Below are 26,022 nucleotides of genomic sequence, written 5' to 3' on the forward strand. Positions count from 1 at the left end.
ACGGCGTGAAAACATGGATGTGGATGCAGACACAACACAGAAGGACAACATGGTGATCAGGAGGGTTAAAGTATTAAGTCACACAAAGTAACGCAACAACAACCAGAAAACAACAGTATTATGAAAAAGATTTGTCAATTCAAAAACTCAACAGATTTTGCACCCCCCAATAGAATTAGATTTGTGAATAATGAAATACTAAGAACGGATAAGAGGCAACTCTTACTCCATTAGTCAGAAAATGTCTGAAAAAATGAATCAAAACGTTTTGAATGATTTTGTTTTTGATCTAGAGGTTGTGACATTGGTACAAAACCAGCACTTGCATTTCCATTCTATGCATACAGTACGTGTTTATACCAAGGCTCTTATATATCACAGTCCTAAACACTGACTGTGAACCAGCAAAATGTGAGCTGCATGGAAAACACAGTACCAACACATGCTGTATGTACAGAAACTGCCTTGGTACATCTACCCAGGGCAGACAACGCTCCACTACACAGCGATCACTTATACAAATCACTGCACAGCTTTGGATTTCTAAATCTTAAAACGAAAGACAGAGGTGTCGGATTTCAAATGTTCAAGCAGAGAAGAAAGTGTGTGAAACGTCGTAAGTCTTTTAGGAAGAGGTCATTGCCTCATGCTCCTGGAATGAATACTCGGAATGCAGGGACATCCAATCAAAAAGCAAGTGCATCTTTACCACAATTTACCCCTTCACCTAACGATCATTTGGCACAAATATATTAACATTATAATATATACTCTTAACACTTAGTAAGTACCCCTAACAGTTAAATTCTTGATTAAAAAGGGCTACTCTAGGGAGTAGTTAATACGGTAGAGATACAGTATGTGTGTGCAAGGAAATACCTCAAGTAGACAGCAGGCATTAGGTACTGTAATTGGTTATTCATGACCAGTGAGGTCCTATCTGTCTAGCTGCTGTGGAGGTGTGTGGTTATGTACATGTGTGTAAACAAAACTAAATAATTTCTTCTTCTCAGTGCACGGAACAGCAAGTGAAGCAGGAGGACACTCTCTGTGTGGCGACAGGACTATTCAACTGCTTCATTCAAATACATAATATTGTGTTATTGTGCCTCTTGGGAAACGTCTTTAAAATACAAAATATAAAATATATATTTTTAATACGTCTTCTACCATTCTATCGTACGTTTTGACCATTTGGTAGTTTTGTCCTGATGGTGGACAGTGGCCCACTAATACCTGTGAAGACAAAAAGGAAAAATAGAATTAACTATTAAATCCTGCAAACAGTCATTTAAAATGTTAGTCGTTAATCACATCACATTTCACATAATCCATTTAGCAGACGATTTTATCCATAAGAACTTACAAAAGTGCACATACAGTACAAGTGCTGCAGATGAAATGTTACGGGTTTTGTGTACTATTGACAGATACTATTGTATCTTGTCGGAGGGGAGGTGATTACCTGTAGTAGTTGGGTTTGAAGGGTCCATTCTTGTTGAGGCCCAGGTACTTGGCCTGGTCATCGGAGAGTTCTGTCAGGTGGGCGTCGAAGGTGGGCAGGTGCAGGCTGGCAACATACTCATCTGGAACACAAACAGGTACCTTACATAACACAAACAGGTACCTTACATAACACAAACAGGTACCTTACATAAGAGGTGAACAAGCGTTCACAGAAAGAGCAACAAACTCGAAATGTTGGTTTCATCAAAGAGTCATTCATTGCAGGGTTCACTGCAGGTATTCTAAACTACAAGCAAACATTAACATACAACATGAAACTGTGAACTATGTCCCTGCAGCTAATATTATGTCCATGTAGCTAGTACTATCTCTGTAGCAAGTAATAAGTTCCTGTAGCTAGTATTATTTCAGTTGTTTAATTCAGTAACACTACCAAGACTTGTAATGACACCTATCAAACACTAGAGGACATGTGCAAGGCTTAAGATAAGGCCTCTGCACATCACTGGTAAAACTAGCTTGCAGAAATACACTCGATAACGTCAAGAAGGTAGGGAAAATCTCTCGGCTAGATACTCATGTCTATGAGCTGAAGCATGTGATCTCATTTAATCATAAACCCTGATTGAATGACCACTAACAATAAGCCCACCACTAAAGGTTGTTAAAAAAAAAAATAATAATTAAAAAAAGATTAGCAGGCAATACTCAAAAAACACTGAGAACACATTCTCACCCATCTTCTTGGGCAGCAAGTAAACATCCTGTTTGTAACGGCCCTCTGGAGCGTTGTACAACTCGATGAGGGCAAGAGCCTGCAACACAACCACACAGCCCACGCACTGAATCAACACATGAACCAAGACACGAGCGCACACAGCAATACTTAAAACACAGAGAAGTATCCTAAACATGAAGAAAAAAAGATGTTGATAAATAAAGTAGCAGAGAAGTTGATGCTATCTGAGCAGGGGCATCGGCAGTGACTTTTGCCTTAATCTAAACCAGATGTAGCCAGTTGAGGTTTAAGTCCTCATCAGCCAGCTAAGTTATTATTAGCACTCTCAGGTCAATACACCCTGTTATCTCCTACCACACCGCTAATGAACATAACTAGGAGACAGGAGGAGACAGGAGACCAAGTGCCAGAAGCACACTGGCTGGAAGATGGTAGGAGCAACTCACTGGGCTGTGTGACTGACAGAGGCAGAACATGAGTGCGTGTGTGGATGTATTTGTGTGTGTCGTGCACGCACGTGGTTGTATGTGTGTGGTGTGTGTGGTATGCGTGTAGGGGAAGGGTATAGCTCAGCAGTAGAGCGTATGACTGGAGATCTAAAAGGTCGCAGGTTCAAATGCCCCTCCGTGTGTGTCTTTGGATGAAAGTGTCTGCTAAATGACTACGTTATGAAGCCATTATACGTTAGTCAGGTGGCTGAGCGGTGAGGGAATCGGTAGTAATCCGAAGGTTGCCAGTTCGATTCCCGGTCATGCCAACTGACGTTGTGTCCTTGGGCAAGGCACTTCACCCTACTTGCCTCGGGGAATGTCCCCGTACTTACTGTAAGTCGCTCTGGATAAGAGCGTCTGCTAAATGACTAAATGTAAATGTGTTATGTGTGTGAGGCACGCGTGGAGCCCCCGTGTCACCTGGGTGGTGGCGGTGATTGACAGGACGAAGGTGGGGACGGTGGAGCAGCTGAGGTTCAGGAGGCGACCCTGAGGGAGACAAGACCTGCGTCAGCTGCACCTGAGGAACCAGCATCAGTGTGTGGAGGAACAGGTGTGCGAGGGTATAGGTTTGACAATTCTGGTGAGAACCCAAAGTCACCACTAGTACAGTACATGAAGGAAGAACAGAACTATGGAGGGCATTTTCCTGGTCCTCACAGCTTCAAGTGCTATGGCTAAGGGGGGGGATTAGGTTTTTGTTTCCAGGTTAGGGTTAGAATTAGTGTTAAGGTTAGAATTACATTAAGGGTTAAGATTAGGGTTAGGGATAACACGACTTTGAATGGGAGTGAATTGTAGGTCGTCATTCGTATAGTAAAACAAGCGTGTTAGTTTGCTAGTGTGTGTGTGTTCTAACCTCAGCCAGCAGGATGACCCTCTTGCCGTCAGGCCAGATGACGTGGTCCACCTGAGAACGGACTCTCTCCCAGGTGAGCTCAGGGGTCCGCAGGCTGGCCTGGGGAACAGGATCACACCGGTCAGCACACACATCTCAACACACACCAACTCTTACACACGCTGACCCTCTCTCACACGCATGCAAACACAGGCACACACCGAAACGCTAACTCTTACACACACACCCTCCTGTACAAGAACACTGAACATCCCCACCACAGCCCTAACATCCACATATCCATCACTCCAGATACACACGGCCACTGTACACCATCAGAGCTGAACCCTGAGGTATTGAGCCGTCAGTCTGCTGGGGATGGGCAGTGAGGGTTTGTTCTCCTCACCACGTCGATCTCCGTGTTGGAGTGTCCCATGTTGCAGACGATGGAGCCGTTCTTCATGCGGTCCAGCTGGTCCCTGGTCACCACGTTCTTGTTTCCTACAGAAACACCAAAACAGTCATACAGAAACACTAAAACAGTCATACAGAAACGCCGAAACAGTCATACAGAAACACTAAAACAGTCATACAGAAACACCAAAACAGTCTCAGCCTGGTCACCATTTTCTTGTTCCCTACACAGAGACCCAAACAGACCCAGCCCACGTCACGGCCTTGCCAACAATAACTGCCCTAAAGGGGATTAAACAATGAAGAGGTCCCGGACAGCAGATGACCCTAAATGCATTCATTGATTGAGCCAGGCAGGCCTGGATTGGAAACGCATAGATTACTATAATCCCATGTCAAAAACGAAATTATAATCATATACTTCTGTACATGCGGTCCATGTATGCATGGTACATAAGTGATTACATCCAGTAAACCGTGGTTGGGACATTGATGAGGAAGATGAAGATGCATACCGGTGCATGTGATGATGACGTCCACCAGGCGAATGATCTCGTTGAGTTTGACCACTCTGAAGCCGTCCATGCTGTAGGAGACATGGGGAAAGGAAGCAGTACGTCACGTGACATGAAGTCTCTCTACACAGCCAATGAGTCCAATGCAATGGCAGTGTATTCGTTGCCTATTCTGGGGTTCAGGATCGTCACAATGGCCACATTTCCAAACGTGTGTTTGTCATTTACACTTTGCAGGAGGAATAGATGCTGTCACGGTTCATTTCAGAAGGGGATTACACAACTGCTTCTGTGTCTATTTTTAGACTGATATTTCTCTCAGTCAGCAGCAGTGGGTGACATTTAAAACAGTCAGCACTTCCTCATTCCTGCTTCCTTCTTCCTGTGTCCTGTGCCTCACCAGGCCTGCAGGGCGCAGATGGGGTCGATCTCTGTGATGTAGACGATGGAGCCCAGGGCCTTCAGGGCAGCACAGCAACCCTTTCCAACCTGCAGGGAGAAAGCACAACACACTGGTATTGAACATATACACACACGTGAATATATCATTCCATATATAATTCTCAATGTACACCCACACAAACAGGAAATTGAGAATTGATTGATGTATCCTCTCACCTCTCCATAACCACAGACAACCACCTGTTTCCCCCCAAACATTACATCTGTGGTCCTCTTCAGCCTGCGGATATGGAAAGAGAAACAAGGACAAAGAGAGGGAGAGAGAGGGAGAGAGAGAGAGTGAGGGAAAGAGAGAGAGACAGAAAGAGACAGATGGAGAAAGAGAAGGAGAGAGAAAGTGAAAGAGATAAACGGCAAGAGAAAGAGAAACAAAGACAGAGAGAGAGAGAGAGAGAGAGAGAAAGCGAAAGAGAGACATCAAGAGAAAGAGAAACAGAAAGATAAATTGAAACAGAGAGAAGAGGTGAGAGGGTAAAGAGGGTGGGTGTGATAGCTCATCCTCCAGGAGGACGCATGCTGTAATGGTCTATCAAGGCTAACTCCCAAGCCATCAGGCCACACAGAGTGGCTCCACTGATTTATTGGGCCTGTCGTTAGACAGTAAAAGGCCAGATATGCTGGCTGAAAAACTGAGAATGCATCATCTTCTGCTTTGGGGACATTGAGAACCATACAGCTAGGGAGAGGGGCAACTGTAGAGTATAGCTGCACAGTTATACGATATAAATGTATACTTATGATGACTGTATATTTACATTATGCACAGTGTACAGTAGTATGTGTATTGTGCAGTGAACATCATTTCTCATTGAAAATAGGTGACGAAAAACAGAAATCCACAACAATCCTTTGTGCAAAGATTATTCCATTCGATTTGATGGTACTCTGCCAAGTTCGAGTCCAGCGTGAGCTCACTCACCCGTCCAGGATGGACTCCCTGCAGCAGTAGAGGTTGTCAAACTTCTGCTTCGTCACAGAATCATTCACATTCATGGCTGGAACACACAGCTTGCCTGCTTTAGACAGCTGATACAGCCTGCAGGGAAGAGAAGAGAACTGCAGTGCTGGTGTCTGAGACTTCGTCATGACCAAGTGAACAGCGGTGTGTGCGTGTGTGTCAATGTGGATAGCAGTGTGTGTGCGCGCGCGCGTGTGTGTGTGTAAACCCCTCTAAAACATCCCATCACCTGTGGACCCCTGTAACACTCTCCTCCACAATGCCTCGTATCTTCTTGAACACGTTAGGGTACTTCTTATACACCCAGTGGGTCAGGTCCCCTCCATCATCCAGGATCTGACACACACACACACACACACACACACGTTACAGGATGAACATAAGGGCACTGCTGCATGGTTCCTTGCCACTGAATCCAGGCCACGTCATTACCATGTTAGGCTGCCAGCCCTCCATATTGACGCAGCGATCGATGCACCACCAGAAGTCATCCTCAGACTCGCCCTTCCAGGCAAAAACAGCCACACCTACAAAAAACACATCACACATCACACAGTTGGACTAACAGTCCAAATCTGACTCTGGCATCACAGGACAGAGACAGAGGGACAACCACTAAGCCCTTTCTTTAACTAGTACTGAGTCTTTAACATCACCAGCGTCTGGCCTCAGTCGAGGAACTAGTCCCAATGGGAACATTCTGGAACATGTTTGATCACATCGGTGTTCCATGTCGTAGTAATCTGCTTTAAAGCCATATTGGTAATATGAAGGACGGCTTAAATACAGACATCTGGAGTGGCGGTGTGCATACATGCACACACACCCGCACACACACACACACGCACACATACACAGTGGCGACTTTACTTCTCAACGCTACACTCCAGCAACAGTGTAGCATTAAAGCTCACCTCATACTCTCATAACCTTTTGCAAAGCAGGTGTGAAAATCTGATATAGAAGTGGGCCATAACATTCTTGTTGTAAAAACAACTTGTGACATAAGTATGGGAGCTCATGTATCATATCAGCGCTAGTCCGGAATTACTGGTTGCATCAGCACAAGTTGTCACCATCTGTTATGAACCAAAGACTCTGCGCTTAGCACTATATTGGCTTCCTAAACAACAGTAAGGTGCATTTGTTTTGTGTTCCGACTTCTCCCCACTGATTCTGCTGACTGCTGAATGAGCAGGTTATGGCTTGACGCAACAGCTGGTACAGGAATGGAACAGCTCTTGGGTCGTTCCAACCAGGGATTGACAGAGGGTACCATACCCTTTCATCTGTTTGTCGGGGGGATTTATCTGCATAAAAATCTGGAACAACTGTTTATTAGAAAGGGATACACTGACAGATGGGGCTTGAAAGACCTAGGCAGAAAGAGACAGCTTATGTAAAAGGACAGAGTTAAAAAAAAAAAAACAGAAATAGTGGTACTAAACGAATCATGACACCGCTGTGGGGTTTAAAGAGTGGGGTGGAGAGATGGTGAGTAGCTCAAACACGCTAGCGTGACCTCACACTCAAGTGAACATGTTGCCCCCTTTGACCCTGCTGCAGGGAGCACTTGGAAACCCTAAATGAGGTGACAACGCAACACAACCACCCCACCACACTGTGCTCTTCTGTTTGACAACACTGAACACCGTCTGTCCTGCTTCAGCCTCCCTCGGTGAGCACACTGCTCATCTAGCTAGCTATCTCGCTAGCAATCGAGCAAGTTAGTTATATAGATTCTTAATCCGTCCATCTCTGCTTACTTGATCATCGGACCTGCTCGCTCTCTGGTGTCATCTCAATGTCTCCTTTACTGTGTGTGTATTTGTCAGGTAACCAAATCTAATTACACAAATCCCCTCTCTCATGTCGAACAGTCCCTCCCTGGCTCCCCACCTCTGAAGTGAACCAGGTCTGCAAGACCGGCGGATCCCTGCGGTGGTCAGTGCATAGACTGGCGGACCCCTGCGGTGGTCAGTGCATAGACTGGCGGATCCCTGCGGTGGTCAGTGCAGACAGACTTGAGAATCCCTGGCAACCAGAGAAGGGTCGTCTGGGTTCTGTCGTCTGGGTTATTGACTGGCGCGATACTTGATGCGTTCTCTCTGTGTCTAGGGCAGAGTGTTGTCTCTAGGGCAGAGGGTTTTCTACGGAGCTTAATAAGCACATTTACAACAGGTTTCCTTGGTTTCTAAAGGGCACAGGGGAGTGAATCTCACCACACGCCTCCCCCACTCACAGCCTCACGCCATTAGTGGTGTCATTTATCACAGCCCTTCAACTCCAAAACAAGCACAGTCACAGCCACTTGTCAGACATAAAATAACACTACTTAATTGTCTCCATGTATGAAAAGACTCCACATGAGACTAAAGTGTAAATAAAAGGTTCAAAGTCAGTCTTGCAGTCAGTGGGTACACACTGATCTGGGTAGGTCTGCCTGCGTGGCATTTTGGATGCTAGTGTTCTGGTTCTGGGTGGTGTTCTGGTTCTGGGTGGTGTTCTGGTTCTGGGTGGTGGGGTTCTGGTTGTGGGTGCTGTGGTTCTGGGTGGTGGGTGGTGTGGTTCTGGTTGTGGGTGGTGGGGTTGTGGGTGGTGGTGTTCTGGTTCTGGGTGGTGGTGTTCTGGTTCTGGGTGGTGTGGTTCTGGTTGTGGGTGGTGGGGTTGTGGGTGGTGGTGTTCTGGTTCTGGGTGGTGGTGTTCTGGTTCTGGTAGGAGCTTCTTACCGCTCTCTGACAGGGCAGCAGCCACCTCGTTCTGGGTAGAGTAGATGTTACAAGCTGTCCAGCGACACTGGGCCCCTAGCGCCATCAGAGTCTCAATCAGCACCTGCCGACACACAAGGATGGGATTGGGGGAAGGCACCGGAACGTAAGTAAACAAAATACTTTTGACAGTTTAGTTTTGATTTACATATCATTTGGTTGACGTATGAAGGAGGAAATGAATCAAGTTATTTGATCATCGGCACAACCTTTGCGAGTGTAGAGGGATTTAAAAAGAAGCGTATGTAATAGTGTGCAAGTACACAGTGTCCCCAGAGAGAGAGAGAGACAGAGAGACAGAGAGAGAGAGAGAGAGAGAGAGAGAGAGAAATATTCTCCTAACTTACTGCAGTCTGCGCGGTAATGTGGGTGCAGCCCACAATTTTGGCCCCAGCCAATGGCTTCTCCCCCTGAGCTCGCTTTCTGAGAGAGATTAACGCTGACATATCTAAAAAGGGGGACAAAGAGAAGGTTGGGAAGGAGAGAGAGGAGAAGCAAATTCCTTAGATGAGGGTGACAAACTAAACGTAACTTTCTACCAAGCATTAAATATCTACTTCCTCCTTTCTTATTAAAGTAATTTGCATATCAAAAGACTAGCGAATGTCATGAAAATAACACCGTGAAGCAGTCTTTGAGCTAAAGCCTAGACTGTGAGCAGCCAGCAAGCGTCAGCAAGATGGCAATTGTCGATATAAATATGGATAGCCAGCTTAATATAGCTAGCAAGATAGGGAATACAGGATTTCAGACATTCATAGAACTGAGTGAAGCTCGTACTATTATAAACATTCACATTCACCTAATTTACTGTTCGCTTGGGTTAAGGGCACCAAAAGTAGCATTTAGCAGTACATCATTTCCTGTGATACCTGCAAACCTGTCCTCTGCATGTTATATTTGAGGTCCTGTTGTACCACTGTCTGGCAAGAGACTGCACTTATGCTATTACCAGTGTTTTGGCTGCTCTGTTCTCTGTAATACTGTAGTTGAGATGTAATGGTTGCACTGTAGTTGCGGCTGGTAAATAGACCGTTCCTTGACTCTGACCACCGAAATACTGTTATAGAACTAATAGCTTTAGATAAAAGCATTGCCTAATGACTGTATCTAAGCTCAAAGTATCAGGCCTAACCTGGATAATTCAGCCAATAGAGCCTGTAAACTACAACAAGGCCCCAAACCTGCGTGGTAAATCACACTCAACGAAATTGGACAGTGACCAACACACCACTGTGCCATACCACAGAACCCTAAGGAGAAGACTGAAGAACGACAAGCAAATAATGCTAAAACAAGAGCACGTTGTTCAGTTTAGGGTGAGCCGTTCAGTTGGTGTCCATCGATCTGGTCCCTAGAGAACAGCAGGTCAGGACGTCCCCCACCTTGCTCTGCGATCTCAATCTCTCGGCGGCCGAACTCCGCCTGCTTGATGTTCTTGACGCAGAAGTCGCCGGAACCTCTGGAGTTGACCTGCGTCTTCTCCCGCGGGGACGTCTCGTCATCGGAGCTGTCTGTGTAGGAGGCAGCTAGGTGTGAAGGCACGGAAGTAGTTTTATTATGTGTGTGTGTGAGAGAGAGAATGTGTGTGTTTGTGGGAGAGAGTGTGTGTGTGTGGGAGAGAGAGTGCGTTTGTGTGTGGGAGAGAGAGTGCGTTTGTGTGTGGGAGAGAGAGTGCGTTTGTGTGTGGGAGAGAGGGTTTGCATGTGTGTCGCATGCTTGCGTGTATGGGTAATATGTGTGTCTGCGTGTGTATGTGTGTACCTGAGCTGTAGCTGTCAGTGGATGACTGAGAGATAGATCTGGACAGGGAGCGACGTCCAGCCTTGGTAGGAAACCTCTGGAACTCCTGCTTGTCCTCCACAAACTGGATCTGCTGCAGGGGCAGAGGAAAAGACAACATTCACTTATAACTCTCCTGAAAGGTTGAACCAGGTCTACGTTCAAGGCCTTGTTTGTTTACATCCCGCCTAATCTACGTATTGAAGATTAAATAAAAGAGTGGAAAGTGGTATGTTGTTATCTGGTGAGAACTGTACTGTATGTACAGTGAAGATTATGGGATGGAAACCATGTGACTCCCATCCCTTGAAATGTGAACCTCCCCTTTACTGCTGACTGCAACCAAAACTGGATGGTAATACGTGACAAAACAGGCATTGTGTACGTAGAGTGATAATGACATCTCATTCATGAGTTCTGGATGAACCAGTATCCACACTGCCAAAAATGCTTTTGATACTGAGCTGTGGTGTCCATAGAATTACTTAAAGAACAGATACAATGAATGATAATAAATGGCTACGCCCATTGTTCGACAGGTCATGTTATTCTAATAACGGCTTTTAGGCCAGCTGCAAAGAATAGTGGATTGAAATAGACTGAAGACTTTGAACTCTCTCAAATAGGAATTCTGTCAAGTCGGACTTGTGACTGTTGTCTGTTGTAATCGCCCGACATTTAAAAGCAGCAGTACAGCAGTGGAACGCAGAGAGAACCATGTCTTCAGTCCATTTCAGGCTCTGAAAGCAGGCTCCTGATAGGGAAGCATCAAAACCACTTCCTCTTCGAGCACGTTGAGCATGACTGCAATGTCAACACACCACGCTTGGTGAAAAAGTAAAGTGTGTCATCTCTCTGGTGTTTCGACACAAGAAGAAAATAAGCTCACTGGACAGCACACAAACCAGATTTGAAAATGTGATAAGTCACACAAGTTATGATCAGATACTGAGCAAATCGTTGTGTCGACACAGGCATAGGTGGTAGAGTGGCTATCTACAATAAGCGGTCTTTTCAAGACTGACAAGTGTTGGATGGGCTTGTGGCATGCCTATTAAATGTAAATGATGTATATAAATGATATAGTAAATGATGTGTTCCTTTGTATGTTAAAATGCAACCAACCATTAAATGGACGCCATTATCATCACTGCGTTTCTCATGTCACCACGGTTCTTCTATCTTCTGGCTTCAATCTACTGCTAGCCAGCCAGGATAGAAAGACAGCAGGTATCACAATAATTGAACTAATGAATCTTCGGCCAACCAAGATTGACTCTAACAAGATGGATTAGAGGACAGAAATCCTACACCAGCACGCACTCATAAAAAGGTTCATTATCGTACAAAATGTCAACAGTATTCTCCCTCTCTGACTCAAAAAATATATTTTTTCCCACATCACTGGAGGTTGACATGTAGCAAAGTAGATTAGGCTGGTATTGCACAATGTTAGCCAAGACATGCTAGGGCTAGGTCCTAGAATGCATGCCCAAGCACACGGCCTTTATGTCCTGCCCAGGACTCAGATGTCCACACAAAAGCCTGGATGTGTTCAGTCTAATCCCCCAGTATTTAAAGAATCCAGTAAGTAAACATAAGCTTAATCGCTAGTGGGGTTGCTGGATATGTAGGCTAACAGTATGCATGTTAACATACCAGTGGGTCTTTACATGGATTTGGGACAAGTGAGGGAGAATGAAAACACTAAGTGAAGTCCTTCCTCCCATGTCTGGTCAACTTGTAACCTTTGACCTGAAAGCTTCCTCGTGAAGAAATCAGCCACCAGCATGAGCTCATGCTAACATGAGGACATTCTGTATGTGAGGACCAGACAAACAAGCACCTAAAGTAGTGACCTGAGAAATATTGGAGAAAATAAGTAAGAAGTTAAGTAAGTAGAACAGTTCAATCAAAGGCTTATCTCAAACAGCCATGGACTTCGACACCAGTGGCATACTCGTGCTGGAACCACTTTCATAAGGTTTGTTATTGTCGGGCTGCCTGTGGCTAGGTGGCGAGACGGCTGTGTGTGTGTATGTGTGTGTGCTGGTGGTGGAGGTGTGTGTGTAGTACGAGTTGTAGTTTGGATTTGGAGGTGATGACCTTCTTTCTGAGTTTGGAGTCTGGCCTGTGATGCCTCTCCTGGAGACACCAGAGTTAACACCGGCTGATAAACATGAGCCACTATTGTGGCTTTTACTTTATTCCCCTGTTGTCAGCTTAATATTTTCACAACATCAGTCTGAAATTGATTTCCAAACCAGAAACCCTCTTATGAAGAGCTGGGAATCTCACACACTTCAAAGACTGCAAAGAATACCTCACTATAGGAGGGATTGCAACCTCATCCCCTTGCATGTCCTCCTGGAAGCCAGAAGGACTGGGCTGAGAGCAGGCTGACCCTACACCAGTCTGTGTTTGGAATGCTGTTCTTTTTATCAAGTTAATTTGCACATAGTTCACAAGATCAAGCCCATGCTACATAACGACTACTTACGCACACACATATGCACACACACATATGCGCGCACACAAACAGGTAACCTTTTTAAAACTCAATTAAATGAATTGCTCAAGCTGCCACGGCTGGTCGGTAAGACCTTAACGGTCTCACCGGTCTCCCTTTCTCTCTTAGGCTGAATATCTCTCTGTGTCTCTTTCTCTTTCTATATATATACATATATTATGTCCCCCCCTCTCTCTCTCTGCTTCTGTCTCTGTTCTCTGGCCAGCCTGACTCACCAGACTGTGTCTCTGTGCCATGGCTCCTTCCTAGTTGTGCATCCCTTGCCAGCGCTCCAGCTTTTTACCTCCAGAGCCTGCTCTCATGGCAATTTCCACGGCAACAGGGAGCGGGACAGGAACAGGTCACAGTGTCCGCCTGCTGCCATCCTCTTTAAAAGCTGCTCTCCTCTTTAAAAGCTGCTCTCCTCTTCTCTACTCCTTTTCTTCTTCCGCCGCTGTTTTTTCTGTTCGGTGTCCCTCTCTCAGGCAATGATTCGTTCAGTATCTCTCTCTCTCTTTGTGAAGAAGATCTGTTGGCTGAGATTTGGGTAGATATCTATGTCTCTGTTTCGGACTCCATCCTGTGTAATCTACCGTAAGATATCTGCAGATAGAAACTGAGCGTGTGCCGTTAATGAAAGGTATTCAGGGGGAATTAAAGCCCATTGCCATAAGCCTAAAAGCACAGCCGACGCACTGTCAACAGATCCGTTCTAGCCTAAAAATACACGTCATCATCCTGACCCATCCAAACACACAACCACACCAACATGCCTACATGCTACGCTAATACCGGCTAGCACAGGTTGTAGTGGCACACTATAGATAGACCCAGGAGTGTCAGTGTTACGTGGTTTAATACCAAGCAGCTAACACTAATCCCCACACCTGGCCACCAAGCCTACGCCCCAGAAGTCAATCGCTATGCTACGCTAAAGTGGGGATCATTGCTGAGCCCAGTGACCTCAATCCCAAATATTACACAATATTTCAACTGCTGCTACAATAAAGAGTCAGTCATAGGCCTATATACTCCCTGTTAATGTAGCCTGTATTTTGTAGCCTGTGCGTGACCTGGTAAGCTGTGCAGGTTGATAAAACTTGTTGTGTCAAAGCATCGACTCCACATAAAAGGATAAGCGCATAATGTTTCATGGATGAGGCATGCAATCTTTCTGTGCAAAGTGTTGAATTTTTTATTCTCTATACAAGTGAAACGCACTTTACCAGGCATTCTATAATGTAATGATACTTGAAATACTTGAAGAGAAGAACAGGCTTCTAGGTATAGTTAAGGGGAATTAGCAGTAGCAGTGATGAGCTTTATATAGCTTGGCTCTGGTCAGGGGCGTCCTCGGTTAGTCAAGGTCATCCTTTGGGGTTTCCCTCTCTAATGGCTACGTAATTATTGGCTCTGTCCAGTACGATTGACAGGTGCCTGCTTCCATTCATCAGTGAGGTCAGCTCTCAGGCCCTCCCTATCTGTTTCCATGACGGCAGGATTAATCCCCAAATCAGGCAGGCTGTCTTTAGGGAAGACTCTTCTGCTGTTGTTGGGTTAGGTTTGCAAATATACACAGTATATATATATATATAGGGTGTTTGGGCATACAGTATAATGTATAGCATTTATTTCCCTCTCTCAAACTCCCTCTTTCACAGACTTTCTCTCTCACAAATCCACAGACTCACCGTCACAGACTATATTTTGACTTTTCAACAAAAAAAAAGACTATAGGCAAAATCTCGTTTGGCAGTAGAAATTAGGCTAACAAACTACTACAAGTAGTTTACTACAAAGTTAGTTAGTTAGACTACAAAACAACTGGCTAAACACACACACGGCTTCAGTTGAGTCCTTCATTACAGTTCATTACACAATCCACCCCTCCCTATGCGCCTATCTCTTTCCCCTGTTCACACCTCGCTGCTGTGGGCATCTCAGGAACAGAAAATCAATGGAACCCTTTCAGGAATATCTGTATATGAAACTGAACTGAAACTGATAGAGTATTCTTGATTTTTCTCTCTCTCTCTGTTTCTCTATATCCCTGTTACTTTCTCCCTCTCTCTCCCTTTCCTCTGTTTCTCTCTCTCTCTTTCTCTGCCTGCGTCTGTCTGCCTGTCCATCCGTCAGTTCATCTCTCCAGCTCTGTCTCTGAGGAGCCCAGAAGGCAGTACTTCCTGTTGGATCCAAACCAGCATTGCATAATGGCCACCAAGTGTGCATTTTTTTCTGTGTTTTCATTTTTATGTGCGTGTGTACAACAGTGTGTGAAATGCTACACCTCCGCCTTGCATAACATGCCAGGCTGCTCTGGAGGGTAACAGAAGCATACTCCTTTATGTTTCATCATGGGTGAGAAAAAGAGAGAGATAGCGAGAAAGAGGGGAGAGAAAAAGAGAGAGAAAAAAAAGAGAACGATAGAGAGAGAGAGACAGAGAGAGAAAGAGAAATGTCAGAGAGTGTTTAAGTCAATGGAAACATGCACATGGCAAGCTGTTGAATTAATCAGATGGCAATAACAAGACACACTATTTTCCTATCCTTGGGAGAGGTCAATAGTCTCCTTGTGCCGTTTCTGGAATCCCAGGAAAAGGTTAACAAAGTCCAGGCTGAACAACAACAACATCATTCCTGCTGCAGCACCAGTATACCCGTTCTATAAATAAAAACTCCATCTATGGGGATAAAAAAATATATATTAATATTCTATTATAAAACACTGGTGAATTTCTGCCACCTGCTGAAGTTAGGTGGGGATCAGTACAAATGAGTGTGAGAGGAGAGAGGAAGGCCTGCTTGAGGCATCAACAAAGCAGTCGACTTCCACATTCTGTCTTTTAGGGTTCAAGGTTGAGCACTGCGTGATGCCCTAACCATTCTCACACACGCTACAAAAGGAGGTCCTAAACAGGCAGAGTACAAAGGCATGAATCACAACCACTAGCCTTAACCTTCCTGAAACTGCTTGACCGCTCCACAAAGAGCAAGGATGAGTTATGAGGGGAGTGCTCGTTTGAAAGAATGTCCTCAAGACAGGAAGCCAATGGGCTCTCAGTGAAAAAGAATCTGTTTTTGGAGTGATTTATCCCCATACAATTGACTGTCCCTGTGGGGTTATTAGGCTACACAGGCTCAATGTATCAGGTAAACAAAACTACAGTATGTGGTTTCAGACTGAGTAAACAACAAGTAGCATCTATCAATTGTTGGTTAACAGTATACAGTACACAAATCCACAGCACGGTGACTCAGAACTAGATTAGTCAACAGCTTGAGGGTTAGAAGCAGAAACACATGATAAATACACTGTAAAGAGAAATTAACAAGAGTGGGTCTGCCATGGCCAAATGTAGTTAGCCATTGGTGTGATTCAGCACCTCACTGAGATATGAATGGCACCTGGTAAAGGTCATAGCCTACTGGTGCCGGCGGTGCTACCCAGCACATCATACACCCATGTCAGGTTTTTCTCTTCACAGGCCTTCCACCTACACTTGGGCCAATTTGGTCAGAAAAACTGACCCAATATAGGCTACCAAACTTGTAGGAAGAATAATTTCATTCACATTCAATGTTAATCCCAAAGGAAAATAAAGTGTTCAAAAAACTGTCAGTTACAAAATAGTCTAATAGAGGTGACAACAGATTAATCAATGTTGGCTTTTTCCAGAAGACACTGGCTTTAAACATTCCAACTTTTTCTACTTCCTTAAGAGCGCGATGTTGAAACTCTATTGTAAAGTCACACCCTTCTAATGGCAAACACACAAATCAAACAAAAAGGTATTTTCAGATGATATTTCCTGGACCAGAACTAAAGGTAATAATAACCACATCAAGTTTGACCAGGTGAGTTCAGTTAGGCTTTCAGACCTCTTTGAATTTGAACAGCTTTACTCTAACTGTTCCCTCCAGTTAGCTGGAGTACTCGAGTAACTAGGTAAAGCAGGTTCGGTTGTCCATGAGTCACATGACTGAGCAATCTCACTTCAATCTCACTATGGCTAAAATAACACAGCTTTACTAAACTCTGTGTGGAAATGGAAATCGGAATCATCCAATGGGCTGTGTGATTAACTGATTTACAGCTGTTGTCTAAGCCCTTCACCATACTGAACACCACAGCAACGGTTATACAGTATAACCAAGCAGACAGGCTACTTAATTACTTCGGATGGGAAAATAAAAGTCCACCCCATCCTAGCCCTGCAAAAACACTGAATGGAATGAGCTATAGATTTCACTTATATCCTCTCCAGCAAAAACTTTTATGAAACCGGATCTCAAAGGAATATAAAGATAGTGCCTAGTTGTACTCCATCAAACATTAAATCAGAAATGGATAAACACAATCAATTATCCTGTGCCTGTGCATAATAATAATTTCAGCTCAAGCAATAATCTCAATATCCTTAATCTCTTTAAATAAAAAAAAATGCCCAGATGTACAGTTGGCCCTGTACTATAGTATTTAAGGGGTTTCCAGTTCCAAGCTGAGCTAAATCCATTAGCCAGTTTGCTTATTGCAATGCCACACACATCCAGGGATCAGGGTTGGACAAAATCTGAGTTTTGGGCTATTTGGAGTCCACACACCCCACCAAATTAACGTACCTGGTGAAGCAAAAATAAAAACACATTGGCCCAGTTTCTCAGAAATGGATTAAACCTAGCCCTAAAGTAGGAGAACAATTAAATGAAGATCTCCATTGAAAACGCTTTTTAGTCTGGGAAACTGGGCCATTGTGCGTGTCTGAGTGTGATGTGTCTGAATGTGGGTGTGGGGTGTGTGTGAGCAGGGTGGGGTAATGGAGAATTTTGACAAAGTTAATCAGGGATAAAAGCCATTTCCAGTGACGGGTTTATAACGGAGCCCTGGGGCATAATGCTGTGTTTCTACTGCACCTCTCTGTGGTCTTCCAAAACGCAGACTGCTCAAAGCCTTAATGCAGTACAGGTGTGTGTGTGTGTGTGTGCGCGCGTGTGTGTGCGTGTAAGCAGTAACTCTATGAAGAGGACTCTGAAAAATATAATGCCGTAACAGCCATGCTGGTAGGTTATTAACTCGTTTCCCTCTTGCATGTTGCGGACTGCCTGCCAAACTAAATGTAGATTGATAGCACACCGGGCATTGACGTCAGGAAATGGGACATCCCGAATAGGACATATGTCGCACGAACAAATGAAAAGGTAACCGATACGCAGAAAGTATTTTAACATTGAACACAAGACAACTTGTATCGTGGTATGTCATGTCTTACCTTTTTGACAGGCTTGTGGGTAGGGACCGCGCTGAACGCAGAAGAGGATAGTTCGCCCATGGTCATTTCGCTATTCTTGCTCACTGTCATGGCTGAGTATTTCTCCGCCACGTTCTCGCTCTCCTTTACCTCTTTGCTTGCTTGTTTAAGCTCCGACTTTCCGTCCACCGTGGAGTCAGACATTCTGATCAATTCCTTTTATCAACGATGATTGAAAGCTAGATGTAGGCTACAATTACAGTCAGGCTAACTGTTTAGCCAGCTCAAAATAGATAATTACCAGACGATACAATAGAAACACTGACGGAGGATAACAAACTATTCCGTTGTATACTTAACTGAAAATATAATATTTGGAGGAGAAGCAATTCCTATCAAAAGACATGGGTAGTATCCTCGCGTACCGAAACAGTGAACTGTCTAGTTTCCCGAGCTGTCACCTGAAAATTGTGGTGGGCGGAGCTGGAGATTGAGGCGTGTCTCTACTTATTACTACTGGAGACATCCAGATTCAAGATTTTCAGTGCCTCTGTTGTCTCATTCTCTTCCACCTGGTCACATACACAACAAATATCGGCGAGAAGGCCAATGAGCAGCTCTGTTCCTAACATCACGATCCCTTCTAGGATGCTAACCTGGTTGTCCGTGTTCTCCTTGAATCACACTTCTGGTTAGCATTTTAAATTTCACAATTTAGGGAAAAATATGTTTTTCCCTAAATTGTGAAATTGATTTTAAGACCTGTCGCTGCATCTGGCCTGTAGACTATAGACGGCTGGATTCCTTTAGGACACCACTGACCCTAACCTCAAAACATACAATACTAACAGTAAAAAGCACGTATTATGAGTAGATCAAGTCTATGAAAACACCTGACACTCTTGAGGCCTGCACTCTCAATTATGAATTAGACAGGTTATTTACTTAAGTATAAGCTTGAGGCAATTTCTGAGAGTCCAGAGAAGATGGCTGACTGGATTAAAGAGGTAAAGGGAAACTGGCAGTGAGAACATGGAGCAATATATAATTTTCACCCTAATTTCTACATATTTCTCAACCAGTTTCAGACAGGCCTGAGCATATTGAGTAGATGCACACACAGTTGACTTGTGTTGTTTTATTCATGTTATATAAAAGGGAATTCAGTTTACATCAGGGCTGCCCAACCCTTTTCCCAACCCCAACCTAGTGTTCTTGATTCTAACAATTCAATGGCTGACAAATTGAAGCAGGTTAGTTACAACTTAAATTAAGTGAAAACTTACAGGAGGGTAGCTTTCCTGGAAAAGGTGTGGGCAGCCCCAGCTGATGTTATACAATGTGGCCCAGAACGATACACACATTACCTATGTACACTAACTTGGTATTGCTGTGGCCTAAACTTGCAATTCAAGTAGATCATGCAAAAACCTATTAAATACTAAAACAAAAGAAGAATAAAAGTGTTTGGGTTATAGCCCTTAGATTATTGCTTTTCACATGAAATCTGTCAGCAACAAATAAGACAAAACCTGAAAACCTAAAGCAGAGGACAGGAACAAACAGCTACCCATTTTAGTAAGGTGTTCCAAATAAATATGAAAACTGCGTTAAAAATCAAGCAACTTTGATACAGAGTTATAACAATGTTCGTACAAATCACAATTACATAACAGACGGCCTCCGTCTTCTAGGGTCCCGATTGCTCTCCAGTGTTTCCATGGTTACCGTGTAGTTCTGAATAACTATCTGGTGTGCACTTAAAGCTGGCAAACTCTCCACTAGTCCACATTGTGCTCTGAGCCAGCCCAGCTTGCTGAATTCTTAGTAAGTCCCCAGAAAGATGCACTGGTAGATGTGTAGGAGTCCTCTCCCTCTTCCACTTGACATTTGTCATACAGAAACAAGCGCACAAACATACAGACAAGCCTCCTCGGGCTAGCGACGGGTTAGGACACACTAATCATCTGCACCACGGTTTCCTCTCCAGCTGGTGGGAGCTCTGACTGTACCTGGAGAGAGGAGGAAGAACTGTTAGCATGAATAACAGGCCTGCCAAAACTGTCTTGACAACAGACCTGTCCGTTTGTTCTCTGAGACACCCAAGGGGCACAACTGATTAACCCTTGTGTTATCTTCGGGTCATTCTGACCCATCAGTCATTGTGACCCACCGTCGTATTGCAACAACTTTACCGCATACAAAAACAAAGTGAAGCATTTTCTTTTAACCGTTGGGCTGTCTCAGACCCCCCACATTGCAAAGGTTAAAAGAAAATTATTTTTATTTGTTTTTGTATTGGGTAAAATTGGGTTAACACAACGATGGTTCGTTATGAACCTTTGGGTCATGTGACCCGAAGGCAGCACAAGGGTTAATGTTCTATTCTGTGCTCAGGGTCCAAATGGTTGTTTAATGTCGCTATTGGAATATATATGAACTTGACATCCCAGTTATTCCCTTTGTGTAATTTTTTTATGTTGGTGTTCTGTGAAGGGCCATTAAGACGCTCCTGGGTCCAATTAAAATACAAAAAACAAATGCACAGCTTTATTTGAACTAGAAACTTAACTGACAAAAATCTTTCGAAAAATGGCTAACTCAAGTGCAATGCTAACACACATACTAAAAAGAGTAACAGGCTTCACACAGAAACACACAAGCTTTGCATTCATATGATTAGTCTGACAGTAAAAGCCAAGTCCTAGTAAGCCTTACATGAACATGAATAAAACAACTGGGATCTAAGGCTTAGCGGGCATATAAATACTGCATGAATGACTTCCCTTGGCTTTCCTCTGAGCAGGTTGCATGACCATAAATCATGTTCTATATTTAAACTGTTTATGAAAATAATCTGAGATGGGGGTTTGGGTGGCTCTAACTGCAAGATACATTTCTTTTGTGGTTGCCATTTTGTCTTTCATGAGAAATTGATACAGTACCTTTACACCACCCCATCCTAGCCCTGCAACTGTTAAATGAACACAAGTGTTAGGACAGGGGTACACAGCATGGCAACAATAACAAAACACAGAGGCACAGCAGTGTACAACACCAAACAAGGAACACAGACAGTGACAAAAAAGCTCTGATAGCTGACAGTAAGATCATGGCAGCCACAAAGACAGACATATGGGCTTCTGTTGGGAGTTAGACCAAATGTGCAAACAGCACAGAGGATTTGGCAGTCTGTGGTTTGCAAGAAAGGAAAGCAACAGAACAAAAAGGTACATAGGAACTCTTCCAATTGCTAGCATCTAAAAGTTGTCGCAGCCTGAAATACAAGGTAGTTCCGAACAAACCCCGCCCCCCCCCCCCCCCCCAAAAAAAGACACAAAAAAAGTTGTATACAAAACGTGAGAGAAGCAGCACAGAGTATGGTTGTAAGGCGGATAGGTGATGAAGGCAGGAGAGTGGGTTGATGCAAGCATTTGGTTAGCCAAGGGACGGAGCGCTAGAGACTGTCCATTGTGAGTTGAGTACGAAATCCCTATACTCCTCTTGCTTGAAGTTGCCTTGTAACCCGCTCACCTGCATGGCCAGCGCCATCTCTTCCTTCTCCTTGGGCGAGAAAAATCGTCCGCCATCTCCTCTCTTCCTCTTCATGGCGTGGCGGTGCCGTGACTCGTGCAAATATTTCTGAATGTAGAAAAACACAAATTCAGCATTGACAGCGTTGATAAGGCTTACACTCTCTATTAAGACACTCTATTAACAACACATGCACTGCTGTGCTCTCTGTTAGTAAGTCAGGTACTGCACACACTCCTCTCCTGAACATACGGACCCTTCTCTCCTTGGGGATTTTGCCCTCGGCCTCCAGCTTGGCGCGGGCCTGTCGTCTCTTCAGGATGCGGTTGTACTGCTTGGCGTTGACATACAGAGGCTCCTCCTCCAGCATCTCAGCCCCGGGCAGGGGGATACGCTGCATGGCTGGTACCGTGCCTCCACCAGGAACCATCTGGTCGCCCAAAAACACATTTACAGGTCAAATACAACCAAAAAAACACACATTTAGTGTGAAACACCTATTAATGCACACCTTTCGTGGCCAAACAAAAGCACAAAGACACAAAGGGGTAGTCGAAAGCCAACCAAAAACACACATTTAATGATCATACACAACCATAAACACAGTGAGTTCTAGAGACTCACCATGACCATGCCCCCAGTATTGACCATGTTCCCAGACATGGGCAGCGTGACAGTCACTGTGCCCTGGCCACTGTTGGTGGTGTTGGTGTTGTTGCCTGCCTGCACTATCTGAGCTCCTGCCAGACTTGACGCAGGGATGGTGATCATCCCTGGGAGAGGAGAGACATGTGTTACGTCTTTTGACACATTTTAATACATGTTTTACCCATTTATTTTCCTTTTCAGCATTTGAAGCAATTCACTTAGAGGAACCTGAGGTATTATAATTGACCTTAAAGGTTTAAAAAGGTAGCTAAAAGATTAACCAAAGTGGGTAGAAACACGAGAAGGTTCTGTTGTCCTCAATGGCCTGTAATACAACACAGAGAGACCCTGCAGAGATTGCAGCTTTTAGGTGAAAGCGATACCTTGTTGGAGAAGAGTGCCGTCAGCGTTGACTGGCTGGTACACAATGGTCTGGCCGTCAGCCGTCTGGGCCAACTGCTGGCCCTGCAATGTAATCTGCTGCTGGCCCTGAAAGACAAGCAACAACAGCATTTAACACACTTTAGCTATCCACAACTGCAACTTCGATTATGTCGTCTTGGAGAACTAGCAATTTTTATTTACAGGCTTGAAGCTGCATGTATATGTTGTATGTACAGGTACGTGTGTACGTGTGTACGCGAGAGAGAAAGAATGCATCCACCCTACCTGGTTCTGCCCAGCGGTCATTGCGGTTTGCGGCTGCTGGATGATGATCTGCTGGGTCTGCCCCCCCTGCCCCTGCACCTGTAGAGTCTGCCCCCCCTGCAGCTGGATCTGCCCTGGCTGCACCAGCTGGATCTGCACCAGAGACCACACTCATCTCACCAAACCAGCCCACACAAATCAGCAGTATAAACTATTACGTGGGTAGGTCGGACATGGCTGTATTTATTTATTCATATTTTATATTAAAGAAGACAGATCCTCTGAGGTTCAGTATATGTTGAGGGTCCTTTGTGGTCAGCTCACCTGTTGGAGCCCCTGAGTGCCAGCCATGGGAACCTGCATGATGGTCTGGCCCTGCCCCCCCATGGCCTGCACCATGATAGGCTGGCCAGAGGAGGTGATGAGCTGCCCCCCGCTCACCTGCACCATCAGAGGCTGTCCCTGCACCTGGGGGAGGAGGGAGAGGGACAGCAATCCAGAGTGTCAGACAGTGAGGATGAATTGAACTGCTACTGTTCTGAATATCAGAGACAGAGCTTCCATGCAAAGCATGTGTGTCACAGAGGAACCCATGAAACAGATGAGGCCTTGTGGTTTGCAAAGCATGCTAGCATGAACCTGAACCGTCAACATGCTGCTAAGAGAGATGGTACGCCTATTTCCTGAGTAGGTTTCCTCTGAACATGATGTTGAGTGGGTGTGCACATACATAATGGAAAGTAACAACCAACATACTACAAATGCCCATTCAAGTCATTTACAGAACACAAACTTACATTATGGACACATTTCAGAGTGAGATCTCTGGTGGATAGTTATGAGAGAAGATGGAAAAGTCTGGTGGATGTTTTGAAAGAAGCAGCAAATAAAGACTATGTATTCCTCTTCCACTATGACCTGATACTGGGCTGATGTACAATTAACACAGCATTAATTTGATACGCCTGCGCCCCCTGTGGGACATAATTAGAACAACGTCAAGTCTGTCAGATCCCTGAGGGTGCACAAGACAGCAAGTTGAAGAGTGACAAGTCGTGCGGTGGACTTTGGCAACCTATTTGACCGCTCACTCACTATGACAATGTCATGGTAGCTAACATCCACAGACTGCAGCACCAGAGAGGACACGTGTGGGTTATGGGGACATGCAGGGGTGTGTGACAGGGGGGACAGGGACTCGATATGGGCTCTGAGATCCCACCACTACCTGGAGTGTCTGAACCTGCTGGGCCGAAGCAGCTGGCTCAGCCTGCAACTGCAACGTCGTCACAGTGCCCTACAGGCAAAACATGTACAGTACACACAGGCTAAGACTCCAACTCAGGCACTAATGCCCCACTAAACATGTGAATTATAAACACAGGAAAAATGCAGTGGTATTAGATCAAATACACATGAACCATTATCATTTACCCTGTATTGAGTCAGTGAAATAAATTATATCTTGTATCAGAGAATACCACAGGCAGAACATTTTGATTGAGGTTCCCTCTGAAAACGAATAGAACAATTATATATACAGTAGTAACATACTATTTGTGTTTAACCCTCGTGCTGCCTTCGGGTCACATGACCCAAAGGTTCATAACGAACCATCATTGTGTTTACCCAATTTTACCCAATACAAAACCAAATAAAAATACTTTTCTTTTAACCTTCGCAATGTGGGGGGTCTGAGACAGCCCGACGGTTAAAAGAAAATGCTTCACTTTGTTTTTGTATGCGGTAAAGTTGTCGCAATACGACGGTGGGTCACAATGACTGATGGGTCAGAACGACCCGAGGAGAACACAAGGGTTAAGGACTCACCTGTTGTTGGATCTGACCATTGGCTGTTTGTACCACTATCTGCTCCCCTGTGGTGGTTGTGTACTGCTCCATGGTCACTGCACTTTGAGGTCTTCAAATCACACTCAACTGTTAATCAAAGGAGTAGCCACCAACACGAATATTAACAACGTCACAGTTGTAATGCATGACATTTCACATCAATAATACGTTAAACAACTTTATTGAACAAACGTTTATCATTTGTGTGTCTACACAACAGGACCTGGGCCTGTTTGGTGCACATTGTTACTAGCCTTCTATTAGCTTCACGTTAGCTAGCTAGCTGGCTAGCAAGATTATCCACCATTTTCCTTTGTGTGGCATGTTGTTTCTGCATTGTGGTCTTAAGTCACGTATTCATATGTTTGATATGTCTGTTGAATGTGTGTGGTACATTGGTAGACCGATTGTAGTTATTATTACTAGCTTTCCAGCTAAAGGATATCTGTGTACATCATTAGCTCTAATATAGCTAGCACTAACAACCTCGTCATTTTCGCGCAATGTTCTGCCCGCCTTGTGTAAGCTAGCTAATGGCTGGCTAGCTAGGCCAAGTAACATTTAAGCGGGCTTGGTTGATAGGCTACTTAGAAAATGTAGCCAACATCGGCTCGTGTTATAAGATAAAACTCATCAGATCACAAGAATCATTCGGTCAAATCGTTTCAAAATGTTTTAATTCCTGTATTTTCTAGCGTTAGTAATTTGGTTGGTCAACAATACACCAATCCCCTGCAACCAGATCCTATTCCTCCTCACCCGTGCAGCCTGTCGTCGTTTCTCGCTCGCCCGGTCCCCCTGATTGGCTCCAATAGCGCTACACAAACCCAATCATGAATCTCTCGAGTCAATGCAAGCAAATGGCACGTACGAAATTGACGGGAACCTCCAACAAGTGGCCGACTGTGCTTATCCCCCGCCCTCTCTCTCTTCTTTCCGCCCCTTCAAGAGCGGGAGGGAGAGTGGGCACCTAACCTACACCGTGCAAATCAGCTGTTTATTCTATGAAAATGATAGGCCTATACAGTATCATTCATTTGAAGGGCATCGTTTGGCCTGCCAGCAGGTACTGTATGTTTGGAATCATATTCCTATCTTGATTTATGTTAATCTTCATAGTGAAGAAACCCTCTCCTGCAGGTCATCAACCGG

At 44.6% G+C, this 26,022-nt stretch overlaps 2 protein-coding genes across 11 annotated transcripts; both read right to left on the reverse strand.

Annotated features, from left to right (window-relative positions):
- Positions 1-679: 679 nt before the first annotated feature.
- Positions 680-18,659, reverse strand: LOC134020843 (S-adenosylhomocysteine hydrolase-like protein 1). Of its 6 annotated transcripts, none has more exons than XM_062461131.1 (17): positions 18,211-18,655; positions 10,417-10,528; positions 10,038-10,181; positions 9,000-9,100; positions 8,614-8,716; positions 6,317-6,411; positions 6,114-6,220; positions 5,846-5,962; positions 5,083-5,146; positions 4,865-4,953; positions 4,465-4,535; positions 3,942-4,036; positions 3,557-3,655; positions 3,118-3,186; positions 2,204-2,282; positions 1,466-1,586; positions 680-1,236 (listed from the first exon to the last, which is right to left on the reverse strand). In XM_062461131.1, exons 1-17 carry the CDS (start codon positions 18,391-18,393, stop codon positions 1,230-1,232), a joined length of 1,656 nt encoding a protein of 551 aa, XP_062317115.1. In that variant the 5' UTR covers positions 18,394-18,655; the 3' UTR covers positions 680-1,229. The 6 variants fall into 6 exon arrangements, with proteins under 6 accessions (XP_062317115.1, XP_062317132.1, XP_062317159.1 ...); XM_062461148.1 differs by having other exon boundaries at positions 10,038-10,166; positions 18,211-18,654; XM_062461175.1 differs by lacking the exon at positions 18,211-18,655 and adding an exon at positions 13,180-13,347 and having other exon boundaries at positions 10,038-10,166.
- Positions 18,660-19,318: 659 nt separating this feature from the next.
- LOC134020873 (nuclear transcription factor Y subunit alpha-like) lies at positions 19,319-25,982 on the reverse strand. Of its 5 annotated transcripts, XM_062461204.1 has the most exons (11): positions 25,630-25,974; positions 24,850-24,957; positions 24,248-24,316; positions 23,344-23,487; positions 23,041-23,172; positions 22,755-22,860; positions 22,348-22,496; positions 21,980-22,153; positions 21,724-21,831; positions 21,135-21,163; positions 19,319-20,201 (listed from the first exon to the last, which is right to left on the reverse strand). In XM_062461204.1, the coding sequence occupies exons 2-10, from the start codon at positions 24,919-24,921 to the stop codon at positions 21,152-21,154; spliced, it is 966 nt and encodes a 321-aa protein (XP_062317188.1). In that variant the 5' UTR covers positions 24,922-24,957; positions 25,630-25,974; the 3' UTR covers positions 19,319-20,201; positions 21,135-21,151. The 5 variants fall into 5 exon arrangements, with proteins under 5 accessions (XP_062317188.1, XP_062317171.1, XP_062317180.1 ...); XM_062461187.1 differs by lacking the exon at positions 21,135-21,163 and having other exon boundaries at positions 25,630-25,982; XM_062461196.1 differs by lacking the exons at positions 21,135-21,163; positions 25,630-25,974 and adding an exon at positions 25,357-25,574.
- Positions 25,983-26,022: the final 40 nt, after the last annotated feature.

Source organism: Osmerus eperlanus, chromosome 1, assembly GCF_963692335.1.
Source record: "Osmerus eperlanus chromosome 1, fOsmEpe2.1, whole genome shotgun sequence".
Taxonomy (NCBI): domain Eukaryota; kingdom Metazoa; phylum Chordata; class Actinopteri; order Osmeriformes; family Osmeridae; genus Osmerus; species Osmerus eperlanus.

Excerpts from the sequence above, each read along its gene's own strand:
- LOC134020843 (XM_062461131.1), bottom strand. The coding sequence starts at position 18,393 with ATGTCTGACTCCACGGTGGACGGAAAGTCGGAGCTTAAACAAGCAAGC. Across the intron at positions 10,182-10,416 it reads CACTGACAGCTACAGCTCAG|CTGCCTCCTACACAGACAGC; the intron begins GTACACACATAC and ends CTTCACACCTAG. Across the intron at positions 2,283-3,117 it reads CAATCACCGCCACCACCCAG|GCTCTTGCCCTCATCGAGTT; the intron begins GTGACACGGGGG and ends GTTGTGTTGCAG.
- LOC134020873 (XM_062461187.1), bottom strand. The coding sequence starts at position 24,921 with ATGGAGCAGTACACAACCACCACAGGGGAGCAGATAGTGGTACAAACA. Across the intron at positions 23,173-23,343 it reads GCACTCAGGGGCTCCAACAG|ATCCAGCTGGTGCAGCCAGG; the intron begins GTGAGCTGACCA and ends TCTCTGGTGCAG. Across the intron at positions 22,497-22,754 it reads CGGCACTCTTCTCCAACAAG|GGATGATCACCATCCCTGCG; the intron begins GTATCGCTTTCA and ends CTCCTCTCCCAG.